General features: G+C 36.6%; 1 protein-coding gene across 1 annotated transcript in view; it reads right to left on the bottom strand.

The window, feature by feature from the left end:
- Opa1 (optic atrophy 1 (autosomal dominant)) overlaps nt 1-13106 on the bottom strand; it is a 77428-nt gene extending 64322 nt beyond the window's left edge. The window contains 6 exon segments of the mRNA XM_013019425.1: nt 4782-4852; nt 5727-5780; nt 6335-6442; nt 7733-7829; nt 8458-8776; nt 12892-13106. Coding sequence (XP_012874879.1) covers nt 4782-4852; nt 5727-5780; nt 6335-6442; nt 7733-7829; nt 8458-8776; nt 12892-12923 — 681 coding nt within the window. The 5' untranslated portion in view covers nt 12924-13106.
- Between the last annotated feature and the right edge of the window lie 1908 nt (nt 13107-15014).

Below are 15014 nucleotides of genomic sequence, written 5' to 3'. Positions count from 1 at the left end.
GTTAGAAACACATGCATGAAAGAAAAAAAAACATTAAGATACATATCTAAGGGTTCATTTTCCTGACATCACATTATCTGACCTTTTCCTTTTGACTCATAGATATACTAGATATTGCAAATAAACAAAAATGTTTGGTGAGAAATGTACTCATTACCTTACTCATGTAACTGTAACCCCTCTGTACGGCATCTAAATTTTTAAAAGCTCAAAAAAAAAACCCAAAATTCAAAGTTTAAGAAAATAATCACCAAGGCTTTCATTGGCATCTTCTTCTTCTGGATAGCCAACATTTCTTTATACTATTCATTAGGTCTTATGCTACAGGGTTTTTTCACAATCCTCACTTGTCTAAAGTCACACCATTCAGAAAAGAAAGAAGGCAGGATCAGAGTCTAGACACAGTGACTAGAAGTCTGTATCAATGTCACCCTTTCCATATTTAAATTACCACAGAGCAGAACTTGGTGAGCAGGTTAAGAAGTCTCTAAAGACAAAACAGCCTGCAACCTAAATAAAATAACTGACACTATAAGGAAAATGTTGCCAATTCCTGCTTTTGAAATTTTATACTAACTTTGGTCTGGCAAAAGAGCTTTATGAAAGTGAAGGTTTCTTTCTCCTTCCACTTAAAAAAACAGTCCTAAGCACTAACCGATTCTCTATTTCCTATTTTCCCTATCTCAGTAATACATATCTCTACTGAAGATATTTATAACCAAGTGAAAAATGTTATGGTGGTTATCAGAAGGAAACGAATCTTTCCACTATGGATTATTTAACTTTCAAACCAGAAATACTGTATTGTATTTCACTACTAGACAATTTCTACAAATATTTTTGAGATAAGAACAGCTATTATCAACAATTAACAGCATCACAATTTCTATGACATTCCTTTTGTAATAAATGGTTACTTAAAAACAGTGAAGTACATGCATATATAAATATTAAATAATAAAAGTACTGTTATTGGGTGACATAAAAGTATAGTATGCATATTATTATTATGAAGTAAAATAAGGCTGTTTTGCCATTCTACTTTTCTCCATAGACACAATCGCTACTTCTCCTTTTATAATCCTTCAGCTTCCCAGCTATCAAGTTGTAGGACACAAGTGGTTTAGCAAAGAATCTGTCTACCTATAGATGCTAGCTGTTAGCTGCTCAAGATACTTAAGAAACGTAAATCCTATAAACAAAGTGCTTTAGATCAAACAAAAATATCAATTACATGAAGTACTCTTATAGTCATTTTTGTACTTGCCACACATGAAGGTAAAGAACAATTCGCAGGTAATCAGAACCAATACTTGTTAGCATGAAATTTTTTTTAATTAGCCTTTCTTCTACTGAGTTAAAGTAATCAACTATTATTGCTAAGAGTTCACCCTTATCTGAGGACTGAGGAGTAAAAAGTAAGAATGCAAGTCAAATTAAGTAGTGTTTTATATGGCAAGTGTTCTAAGCATTGATATGCATGCAATTACTGGAACAAAAATAGTTATGAAAGGCTTCATGAAGGTAACCAGGGGCTGTGTTATGAAAATGAGTGCAAATTAGGCAGGTGAAGAAAAAGGAAGGAGATATTTCAGCTTGGAGATATAAAATAAAAACCAGAATAACACCATATTACCATTTAATAATTACATACAATGTATTTTTCTGATTTGGGCCTTTAAAAAGTCCTTCAAATATTTTCTTTAAGTTATAAATATGCTTGTTATCCTAAAATAGCTATATTCCTGACTTCAGTAAGATGTCCATGACCAAACAGAAGTATGACAGAATAACAGCACAGATAATAAAATGTCTCACTTAGAAAATTAATTTTCACTAGAAATCCGTAAGCATACAGAATCTAGAAAAGAGGATATACTTCGTGGTTTTGTCCCTACATATGTATACGACTGATATACAGAAACCAGCTGATTAACTAATCAAATGAGTCTGTTAAATCACTATAATAGGCTTGCAACTCCATTCCCAAGTTGTCTTTAGGAACAGTGAAGTTCTTCATGTCTCAGGGACATTATTAAATTCACATCAAGGGCTATTTCTAAATTTTCTCTAATGGACACAAATTTTGAAACTTTTGATTAATAAAGCATTTATTATCCAAATTTTACTGAATGTCAATCATACCTCAATAAAATGGTCAAAGTTAGGCTAAAAAAGTGTTTTTATTTTTTCCCCACATTTTTTTATTAACTGAACACATGTCAGAAATTTTGATCAACATAGGACAAATCAAAAAGTACCCACAAACTACATACAAATCCAAGTAGAACCAAAAAGCTTGATTACTTAACCTGTGCAGCAGTCTGTGGAAGTAGGTCTTTCTGAAGATTGAAGACCTCTGTTACAACCTTCCCAGACACCTAAAAGTCTAGTGAGCCCCGGTTAGGAACCACTGGTAACCAGTTCATCATACTGTTCATTCTGTCTGACTCAAGTCAAACTATCTGACATCAGTGCTGCTCTCTACTTCAGCTACTTTCACTTCAGTTGACTTTGAATGGTTCTAACTGTTATTCTATTTGCCAAAACTTCTACTGCTGTGTGTTCTACTAGAAAGGACAAATCTTTTTTTTTTTTTTTTTTTTGGGTCTGGTCGTGGGGCCTGAACTCTGGGCCTGGGCACTGTCCCTCAGCTCTTCAGCTCAAGGCTAGCGCTCTACCACTTGAGCCACAGCGCCACTTCGGGCTTTTTTCTTTTTTTCTTATGTGGTGCTGAGGAATCGAACCCAGGGCCTCAGGCATGCAAGGCAAGCGCTCTACCACTGAGCCACCTTCCCAGCCCCTAGAAAGGGCAAATTTTTAAGTTGTAGAAATGTTTTCCAACCATTACTACTTAAAAAAAAAAAAGTCTGGTTTATTTGAACTTACTTTTAGAATCCTAATAGAAATGTAGCCAGAAACCCTGTCATAAACCTGATAATCATGAAACTTAAGTATGATAGCTTCAAATCCTAAATACAATTTTAAATCTGGGGTTCTCAGACACCAGAGGGAACCAATCTGAATGCCATCCTACCACTTCAGCTTATCATCTCCATTTGATGTTCGGTTTCAAAAGGCTGCTTCTATACTAAGGTCTCATTTTGCATGCTTACACTCAATTGTTGATTTGAGGGAAGTCATTTTATCTTGTCTGAGCAGTCCATTATTTCAAGCATCACAGGCAACAATCAAGGTTTGGAAACACATGCTACGAATCAGTAAAATTTAAAACCATCCGCTGAGACTGAAGATACATTCTTACAGAGTAAAATCTCGTATTAGTGTTTCCTAAGATTTAACTTAGCATGTATCATTACAAGCAGTTTAGTTCCAACTCTAGATTCAGCTATACAATGAATACGCAGAAACAAATAATCCATCAGTTTTCAGCAGACAAAACTATCACTACAACCAAAAACTGTCACTCAAAGAACCATACCACTATAGGTGTAATGAAAGTTCCTTCTCTTCAGTTAGATTAGCTCATTTCTCCACATTAAATTTACCTATTTAATTCACCTTAGGTCAAAATAAAACTGACCATGTTAGGCTAACTTTAATTCCCTTCCTCCCCAACAGCAGTCAGTGTTCTTTGGTAAATGCAAAAAGTCAAAAAAGATCAAGTTAAAAGGCAAATATACACATACATGTTGAAGTTTTAGCCAAAAGATAGTTAAAAGGTGAAGGAAAAACTGAAAGATAATTAAAATTTGGTATATCAGTTAGGGTAAGAGTCAGAAACAAATACATAAGATTTTATTCCTTCTTTCCTGCTCTCCAAATGAACACAAAATTATTTCCACTCAGTAAAAAGTTATATATTTCATGTTAAGTTTTAAAAGGTCATAATCCATGTCTACATAGGTATTTTTGTTATTATTATTATTATTTTGTGCCTGTCCAGGGGCTTGAACTCAGAGCTTGGGGGCTGTCCCTTAGCTTCGTACCTCAAGGCTATAAATACCACTTGAGCTTTTTTGATGCTTAATTGAAGAGTCCCACAGATTTTTGTGCCCAGGCTGGCTTTGAACCATGATCCTCACATCTTAGCCTTCTAATTAGCTAGGATTACAGGTACAAGCCACGGATACCCAGCTTGGATATTATTTGAGCCACAGCTCTTTTTAACATTCCAAAAGACTAAAAAATTTTAAAAAAATAGATTAAAAAACCCTAAGAAATTATCAGGCAAACAGGATTACAAATGTACAATAATGCATGCTGTTTTTCCTGAGTAACTCTGTAACTTTCACATGTAATTCTTCCCTAATTTTATGCATTAAAAAATTCAGATAGTATCAGAACTGATATATTCTCTATGGTTCCATACCTAATTTTGTGGATTCTCAGAGAGATTTGATTTCTTTTCTATTGGCTCATGTTCTACTCTCTTGAAAACTTTTCCTAAAGTAAAACTGAATTAGATTATGTTCTATATAAAAGGTGTTCTGCATGTTGTGATCTATCTTTTAAATTCTCATACACATGAGTATATGAAGTCCCAAGGAAAAGAAAGAAAAGTCACTTGTTTTATCTACATGCTCTTTTCCTACAGTCCTTTATTGGACCAAACTTGATCCATTAATTCACAGAACACATACAAAGGAAATTATTTTCCATAACTGTTTCACTAGTGCCATATAACACTTTGAATTCTGCAATAAGATTCATAGAAAACTTGTTCCTGTGTTACCATTTACAAACCTTTCAAAAAAAAAGTAAGAACTTTCAAAAATCTCCCAAGACTAACTGTGAGACGAATTCCGTTTTACACTTACCTTCCTATAATGCTTGTCACCACTTTCGGATCCATGATCTGTTGCTCTAAATGCTGTCTCTCCAGGTGAACCTTGAAAAGAAATGAATCCTTTATATTCTCCAGTGTTGTCAACAGCTTGAATTCCAAATCATGTCTAATCAATTAAAGAATAAATAGGGAGGAGGTAGAGAAGGGACAAAGATGTAGCTTAGTGGTGGAGTGCTGTATGTTGGAACCTGGGGTAAAATCTCTTGCATGGCAAAAAAAGCAAACCAAGACAAAAAGGTATGGTGGTACACACCAGAAACCACAGCACCTGGAAGGCTGCAGCAAAAGGACAGAGCTCCAGGCCAGCCTGGGCTATATAAAGGCCCTGACTCAAAAAGAGACTATAAATGAATTCCAGAGCAACTTAAGTTCAAAGCATCAAATCACTTTTTATCTTAATATTACTAGCAACTTATTTACAAAGCTGTTTTTTTTAAGTTATAGCCTATTTAACTGTTAAAAATGTATTACGAAAAATTATGAAAAAAGATAATCTTTGATAGGTTTATCTTTTACATGAGCATTCTTATAGTTTACCCAAATACCACTGCCATCCGACCACATATATACTCAAAGTTTAACATGTCAACTATGACAGGGCAGATGAGACAAACTAAAATTACTTTTCATTTCAATTATCAAAAACAATTAGATCTATTTCAAGAAAATATTTTGACTAAGCAACTTTACTTTAATAGCTTTAATTTTAAGCATATTTAGGAACATATGTTCTTTCACAAAATAATCATTTTATTATTCCCATCTAAAGGATAATGAGTTTGCCTAATGTAATTCTTAAGTTTTAAAATTTAGCATAAGCAGCATTACAAATTTGGTTTGCAACTGTATTTGCAAGTAGTTTATTAGAAGCATTTAGAAGGCATGTTAAGGTCAGCAAAAATGTCTGTTTACACACCTAACAAGAGAAGTAGGTCAGAAGCTTCTATGACTTCACTAACCAATTTGTGACCTGTGAAAAATCAGCAAAAGGGAAATAAAAATGTAAACTTTAATAGGAATGATCAAACAAAGATGTCTGAGCTCTCAGACCTCTATCACAATAGTGTAATAATTGGGCAAATATGCCAGACTAATGTTAAAAATTCTTTTCATATGGTTCATCACATTAAATTTTGTTTTAAAATCATCGTATTGCCTCCAATGAACTATGAAAAGCAAATACATAGGAAGTCTCATCTACTTGTCAAAAACAAGATATTTATTCCTTCATTGACTAAATGCCAACACATTTTCTTATAAGTTTCCACTACCTTGGGCCAAGCACTGAATTATCATTTCACAGACTGGCTGAATGATGCACAGATTAAAACTTCTATGCAACAAAATGGCATGCTCATCATTTTTAAAAAATGTTTTTATTTGTACTAAATGTTTGATTTAAAAGATTAAACAGCAAATTTATATATGTATATATACACACTTATTCACTCCCCCCTCCCTCCCTCACTGCATACTTCTGTGGCTCTTAAATCTTTAAATTAGATCAAAGACGTCTCTCCATACCTGTGGTGAAAAAGTCTTTCAGTAAGCTGAGGCTTTCAACGATTTTGTCAAGGTCTGGTGCTAACTTTGCAAGGTCTTCTGCATTAGGAAGAGCTTTTTGAATTTTCTCTGGAGAAAAACAAAACATATAAACAGTCACAATTACTCTCAAAGTAAGAATATGTGTCAAATAGTAATCTACGAGCTACCAAAGTATGAGCTTGCTTATACTTCACAGCAGCTCTACAAAGTATCTATGGCTGTCAATCATGTTTATAGATGAGGCAGGAAGTGAGGGAGTCAGGGAACTGGCACAGTCCAGCTGCAGAGAATAGATCTCAGCCACTGTACTAAGACATTGGCAAACATATCAAGGTAAAAAGTGTTCTTCATATATATTATAAAAATAATGTCAAAGTGCACTTTTCCTAAAAATCCCTTTGTCAACATAGCATTTGTCTTTCAGAAGTGCTGTAGGCCAGGTGGTGGTGGGTAGCTCACTTATAATCCTAGCTACTCAGGAGGCTGAGATCTTAGGGTCACAGTTTAAAACCAACCCAGGGAAAAAGACTGTGAGACTCTTATCTCCAATTAATCACCCAAAAAGCCAGAAGTAGAGTTGTGGCTCAAGTGGCAGAATGCTAGCCTTGAGCTGATAAAGCTAAGGGACAGTGTTCTGGCATTGAGTTCAAGCCCTAGGACCAGAACAACCCCCCCCCCCAAAAAAAAAAGTGCTGGAAGTAAGTACACATAGAGAGTAATTTTACCTTCATATATCCTGGGTGAGAAATTAGATAGTGCTTTTACATCTGGACTAAGTAAATGACAAAAAATGCTTTTTAAAAGAAATACTACAATGAGTTCCTAGCGATCAGCTATCAAATATATTTTTTCCCTAATGATTTTTTGAAAAAGGGAGAGGGAAGTATCTCACTTAGGAGAAAAACCACTTTAGATACTAACAGATTTAAGAAACCAGGATACAAAAAGAAGTAATCAAAGCACCCAATCTACCCCTGTAGGTTAGGTGGATCAGGCCATACTGTATCATGCTGAAAGTTATGTCTAGAAAGGCTGAGTGCAGCACTGCAATCCTGACCAAATGCGCTAGGCGTTGGAAGACAAGACACCAAAACACATGTCTTGATGACTATACAACTTTTAAAAAAGAAATTGAAACAGAGCCACATACAAATAATGAGTACAACTAAAAGAAAACATTATGTAATTATGTAGCTATGTCAAAATGATAAGATTATTGGATATATTTTAATACAGATTTCTTTGATAGCCTACTACTTTGAGTGTTGAAACTTTATTATATATTATGTTCAAAAAGTTAAGAAACAACCTTAACAGAACTATTTCAGTTTCCTAAAGAAATAACCTACAAATGAATTGAATGTTGATGATACAAACCAAAATCAATATACTCATCAATTTCCCACACAATGTCAGGTATAATCCATTTATAGTCACTAAGGTCTGGTATCATATCTCTCCACTGATCAAAAGTCTAAAAAGTAAGAAAAAATTTCAATCAGATACTGTGAATGCCCTAGAGATTTGTAAAAAGAAACAAACAAACAAAAACCTCTTATGTTAATTAAAATGTCAATCTATGAAAGTACAACATATCATATATGACTTGTAAAAAGAAAACAAAATTATGTGGCCTCAGTTCTTTTTCAAAAACAAACTCACAAGTAAGCATATAAAATACAGACATAGTCCTCTACTAAATATCAAATGTAAAAACTCCAATGTACTCCTATTTCAAAGAGGTTTCATTTGGCATTAAACAGACCAGAGGACAGGAGATTCCTAAGACATGGCTTTGTTAGTATGCCATTTAATTTTCCTGTCTTTGCTATTAAATGGCAAAACTCTGAATTAAACCTCTGTGTTTTTCTGGTCCAAGTCTTTTTTCTAGGCAATTTTTATCTCCAATAATTATAACTAAAATTCAGAAGACATTTTCCTATTACTGCCATCACAACAATCTACTACATGGTAAATACGTATAATAAATGTTTAAACATCCAATTATATTTTACTATGCTAAAGAAAAATTACCTGTGCTATAAAAATTATAAATAATCAGGCTGGAATAACTAGAGAACAAATAAGGAAATTAAACTCACCTTTTTGGCTGTGTAGCCACCCCCAACAGCAGATCCCAGTATGAGATACCGAAGTCTTAAGAGTCGTGCTGCTAACCTAGCTGGCCAGAAATTCCTGCGAGGCTGGTAGCCATATTTAACTGGAGAAAGTTTCAATTTACGTAAAGGTAGGTTAGTTAAAGAAGAGAATTGCTGAAATGATGTTTTCACTTGGGGTCTTTGAAGCTTTAAGGTAGGACAATGTGAATGAGAAATACTTCGTGAAATCAGATGCAGTTTTTGGAGTGGTAAACTTCCTTTTGTCCCAGAGCTGTGTTTCACCAAGGATTGGCAAACCTCACTGAAAGAAAACAAGTATGGGAGAAAGATCAGACATGGTAACAAGGCAAAGAAAATGTCAGTAGAAAGGGAAATGCACATATGACCTACCGTGATCTATGTCATTACCCAGCTATTACACAGCAGGCATTGCTGCAGCTTGTGCTATCTCATTCAACTCTGTTAACAAGGTTGTCAAGAACCTTGTAGTATCATCCTAATTTTACAAATAAAGAAAATGTTCCAAAAGGAAATGAACACTGATGCAAGAAACAATGGTGCAATTCAAATTCAGGCAGGTGGACTTCAGACCTGGCACTAGAGGAACTCCAGGACAGAGGTCAGCCCTTCTGTTTTTATTTTTATTCTTCCCCTCTTTTGCTCCCAAATCCCTAAAGTTCTTTTCCCCCAATGGTGACATTAGCATTATAAGGCCAGGTGCTGGTGGCTTATTCCTGTAAGCCTAGCTATTCAGGAACCAGAGATCTGAGGATCCCATTCAAAGCTAAACTAGGCAGATAAATCAGAGAGATGCACATGTCCAGTTAACCAGCAAAAAGCTAGAAGTAGAGGCCTAGTTCAAATGGTAGTGGAAAAGCCAAGTGAGTGTGAACGTGAAGTCTTGAGTTCAAACTTCATTATCAGCACAAAAGAAAAAATTATGAGCAAGAGGCAGAGGCAGGTCATACGAGTCCAGTATTTTATGTCAGTAATTACAAGTAAAATGTCCTTTGTTCTTTCCATCTGTCACTAGGAAGAGGTAACTGAGGCTATGCAAATCCTAGCACCTAGAAATACTTCTACAATTTCCAATTCAAAAGATAAATGGTAGTACAAGGGGGGACTGTTTTACATAAGGTCCCCTTGAGATACAGGCAAGAGAGTGAAAAGAGAAGTAATTGAGATTTACTAGAGCAACATTTAAGGAAATGGTGCTTGGGCCATCCTCCAGTCTTTTCCAATATAGCTTTATCTTAAGGGCAATAATTCTCTAGAGGTTGAGCAATTTGTCAGGAAAAAGCATGTATATGGGAGGGGCAGGGTGAACAGGTTTGGGACTTCTAAGAGAGAATATCCAATAATACTAGCATTTGTAAGGAGCTCATTTCCTAAAACAAAGCTTGCTAGTTGATATAATATGCCTAAAGCACAGATTGCTCTATCAAAACTCTCAATCAGAAGTAACCTGAGCAAGGTACCTGCATCAATCATTAATCCTTTATACCCAGACTCTTGTAGAAGACCAGCAAGTCTTAAAATAAGGACCAGAATAAAGAACATTATAAGTCCTAGAAAAAAAGCAGACATTACATGTTTATTAGTATTGTTAGGAGAATTCCTTTAAGAATTTCAAACATTAAGAGAATATTATCTTCAAAAATATCAAAGAACAATACAAAGTGGGTGCAGTGGCTCATGCCTGCAATCCTAGCTATACAAGAGGTTGAGTTTGTATAATGATGGCACTTTGAGGCCAGCCTGGACAAAAAGTATGTGAGACTCCTACCTCAACCAATAGTTGGCACAGCAATATATATATATATGATCCTAGGAGGATCATGAAGATCATAGTTCCAGGTTATCCCTGGTGAACAAATTAACAAAGCCCCATCCCCCCAGAAAAAAGAAAAGAAAAAGAAAAAAATACAGTTTAAAGAATTACATGTTTTAAATAATATTTTTTAAAAGAGCTTGGTAAATATTAAAATGTTGTCCATGGAAACCAAAGTTGCTATATATATTATACACACACACACACATTATCTGTCTGTCTGTCTGTCTATCTATCTATGAAATTCCCTAGAGTGTAGAATAAAGGAAACAAAAATAGGAAACACAAAAGAAAACCTAAGTGGTATGGAGTTGCAATATCTTAAGTGGGTAGCAGGAGATGGGAGGGAAATGAAACCATGGGGTGAAGAAAATGATCCACAGGGATTAAGGAAGAAAACTCTTAAAGTTTGTAGACAGCATGTTTTGTATACTACTCTATAAGATTGCATTAGAGTAGACTCACATGTAGACAGCTTATTAGTGCAGAGGGACACATGTATAATTTTAAAATAAATGCATACACATTTGGGATAAATGTGTATGTATATATCTTGCTTATAGATGTATAAGTATAGTTTATACCTTCTGTGTATTTTTTGACATATGAAGGATATAGCTTGTATTTTGGAAATCACAGGTATGAAAGATCAAGCTAAGAGGATTATTATACACTGAAATGGTGTCCAAAATGAAATCGAATGACAAAACAAAATGAAAAAAATAAAGACACAAGAAAAAATTTTCAAAATGAAGGAAATGGAACTTATTAATAGAAAGGTCATGTCAAAGGCTTGAAATGCAAAAGCATCCATGAAGACAAAAACAAACTTTTAACTTCAAGCAAAAGTAAAAATCAAATGTGATGCAAAACTAGATCTCCCAGAAATCTAGTCTCTTGCTCCATCATTTCTTTTAGCCTATATATAATTCTCCTATACACAATTCTTTTTAAAATTAAGTTTACATGAATATTTATTACATCCATATAGATGCCCCAGAACATATATTTATAAATGTATGTCAGAAAAATTTATGCTCCCCTCTATTGAAGAGTAGGAACAACCTGTACTGCTTCATAACATGCAAAGAAATAATAGAAAAAGACAAATCCTGGAGCTTAGGGATGCTTACTTTCTCCATCTCATTTTATTCTAGTAGCTACATTGTGCTAGTAGCATGAAGTATTTCTAAGCCATGAGTCTGTGGAATGTGTAACTTCAGAAACAATTTAATCAAACATCATACAATTAAGCAAACAAATAAGGCAGTAAAAATTATGTCAGATTGGTTTTAAACCCAATTTTCAGAAGGTTTTCCCGCACAACTTCATTGATCCAATAAGGCATGTATATTTTATCCCTCATTTTCTTTTTTCTTTAATTTAAGGAACATTAGATGTTTCTTCTATTAAATGTTAAGAAGTAAAAAATATATGTTACAAATAACCAGGACTGTCAATTTATACCCCAAATTAATACTCCATGAGATAAAAATAACTATATTGTACCTCACCCAGTTTGCTTGGAGACTCTAATTAAGCTGCCCCCCCAAAAAAAAATTCAACGGATTCCATTCCTCATAAAGACTCCAAATTATCTACACCACTTAAAAAGTTCTGGAGAAATTCAAGATCGATGTTTAGAGAGGGAGATGATTCTGGAAAATTAAGTTTTCCTGGTCTGCCTTGAGACATATTACTTCTTAACAAATGCCTGGAATTATGAGTACGGCTTGGAAATTACCTAAGAACAAATGATGTCTAATGTCACATTTAATATTACTAACCATATATTAACTATATATGTGACATTAGACATCATTTGTTCTAACCACTTGAGATAATTTCCAAGCCTTACTCATAGTTATATAAGTATAGTATATATGGCAAGCCACGGAAACAAAACGGCTTCTATGATTTCAAAATCATAGATTAAGCCAAACCTGGGCAATGGTGACAGTGTGACTGGAAAGGTGGTACCCATTCTTCACTATTTATCTAAAAAAGTAAATCTCCTTCCAAAAGCCTTGAAAAGAACTGCTGTGAAGAGGGCACCCCCGAACATTATCTCCGACAACGTGTGCGTCCCAGCTTAGACTCCACTCAGGAGGTTAGGGAGACGCGCAGAGAGAGGCCCCCTTCTCCTGGCAGAGGAGCTCAAGGCGCCTGCAGGTGCAGTGTGCGTGCAGACGGCACCGAGGTGCAAGGAGGAGAACGGGTTAAAAGAGAACGCCTTGGAGAACGGTCCAAGGACAGAGCCAGTCCCGAAAGGGAGAGAGGAACGACGGCAGCAGCCAGAGGCAGAGTTCACGGCGGAGTCAAAAGGGGATGAAGGCCGGGGACACAAGGACAACAGACAGGGGCCAAGAGCGGCGCACCGGACCGGGCCAGGGGCGAGGGCCGGCACTGAACCCGGCTCTGCCCGAGAACAAAGCTCCGTCAGATCTTCCTCCAGAGGATCCAGGAATTCTCCACCCGCCCTCGGTCGAGCCTCGGGGTTACCTGAACATCCCGCGAGCGATGCAGGGCGACGGGGTTCTCCCAGAAACCGGGAATCACGGGGCCGGGTGGGAGGCTGCACTTACCAGGCCACGGCGGCCCGACGTAGTCGCCACATCCCGCGGGAGGGGAGGTCACACAGGCGCCCAGACGGCCACGTGGGCGCCCCCGTGTCGGCCCCAGTCCCGCTTCGGCTCCAGGAATGACCCAGGAAGAGGCCCTCGGCAACAAGGGCACTCGGCAATAGCCGAGTCCCTCCCAATGGCTCATGGACTTCCGCAAAGGCCTCTCCGGCACCCGTACTCAGTCCGACACCGAAAGAAGCACGCCACCCACGCTAGAGAGGCAGCACAAACGGTCCGCCCAGATCTGGCGCATGCGCCTACAGCCTCTGGGCCGGCCAACCGCGCTGCGTCTCTCCCCGCCCACCCGTCCTCGCCCCGCCCACCCTGTCCTCATTGTTTTCGGATTCGAATTCTGAATTCTGGCATCCTGAATTAAAGAAAGAACTGTGAGCTGGGCGCTGGTGGTTCACGCCTGTAATACTAGCTACTCAAGAGGCTGAAATCAGAGAAGGACAGTTCTAAGCCAATCTGGGCAGAAAAGTTTGAGACCTTATGTACAGTTAACCAGAAAAAGCAGGGCTGGAGTTGTGGCTCATGTGGTACAGTGCACACACAGACAGACAGACAGACACACACACACACACACACACACACACACACACGAGGAGGGCACAAGGGGAAAGGGAAGAGAGAGGAGAGGAGGACATCTGAACTGGTAAGATGTTTGTACTGACAAAGCACAAGGGAATCCACAGAATACAAAATGAATAGAATATAGTCATTGAATAGAGTAATTAAATAAACAAAATGGTTATTCTTTGCCCTACCACTTTTCATCTTTGTTGAAAATAACTTCATATCCTAGCAGCAAACATAGGAGGCAAGCATGGAGTTATGCGTAGAATAGGTGTTTCTGAATCTCAGATCAAATCTGAAAGGGCCTCAGGTAATTTAAACCAGCATTTGGTTTGGAATAAGCATGGGTAGTAGATGAAGGTATAAATGACTTGTTCACTCATTCTTTAGCCATCTTTCATGTGAATTTTAACCCAATTTACTTGAAATGGTCCTTGTCAATGTCTCCTGCAATTCCATATTGCTAGTGATCAATGGCCCCTCAGTACTTTCAGGTAAACACTGATTCCTCCTTTTTGGCTTTCAGGGTTTTTTTTTTTTAGGACTTCATATTTCCTCTTTTCCCCCTTTAAGCACTGCTGTTACTTAGTTTCATTTGCTGCCCACTTTTCTCCCAAATTAATCAATTTTGGGAATTCCTCCATCTTGGACATCCTGGATACATCCTGTTTTCTAGCTACAGTTGGTCCTTATGCAAGCCAGTTTCAAATCAAAGTTAGCTTTCTTCCTCCAATTCAGAGAAGGAAGATAGCCTGCAAAAAGTTATGAAACCAATTAATATTATAGTTGTTCTTAAAATTAAAATATGCAGTACTCCAGTTTTAGTTCAAGGATAATCCCTTTCCCTCATTCAGATTTACAAAAAATAAAATTTCTCTGTGGTGCCAAGAGAAATCATTTTTCTTGAATTAAGTTTTGTTCCCTTCTTGCCTACATGTCTTTATGATATTCTTGCTTAATTCCTGAAGCATGCTAATTAAGTCTGTGCACAGGGGAAAGGTTAGAGAAACAGAGCTGCTTTTTTTTTTTTTTTTTTGCTTTTTACGAAAGGGTACAACTTCTTTAGGGGGTATAAATCTTAAGGTGAATGATAGATTGCTTATGTGCTTTTAATCAAGCTTCTCAGTATGCCATTTATCTGTAAATTTCTGACTACTGCTTCCTTACCCTTCATTTTCCTTGATGTATATTTTCCTTCTCTCAAAACTATGCTCAAGTACCTATTGACCACCAGTATGTTTCCCACTTTCAATAACTATATGATATAGAGTATTCAATACTACATAAAACAGACTTTGTGTCATATGACCTTGCCCAACCTTAAGGCTAATATATGTGTTCTGAGCACATTGAATGGAGGCTGAGTAAGCTATGTTCTATGTATGAAATGTATTTTTGTATGATACTTTAAAATTATGATATTTTATTATGCTATAATCTATCATAAATTGAGAGGCCAAATGTATTGTGCTATATGGGAAGAAGAACAAACTGTTACATAATCAAAC

This window comes from Dipodomys ordii, unplaced genomic scaffold (genome assembly GCF_000151885.1).
Source record: "Dipodomys ordii isolate 6190 unplaced genomic scaffold, Dord_2.0 Scaffold45, whole genome shotgun sequence".
Taxonomy (NCBI): domain Eukaryota; kingdom Metazoa; phylum Chordata; class Mammalia; order Rodentia; family Heteromyidae; genus Dipodomys; species Dipodomys ordii.
This window is presented reverse-complemented; position numbering and strand designations above follow the sequence as displayed.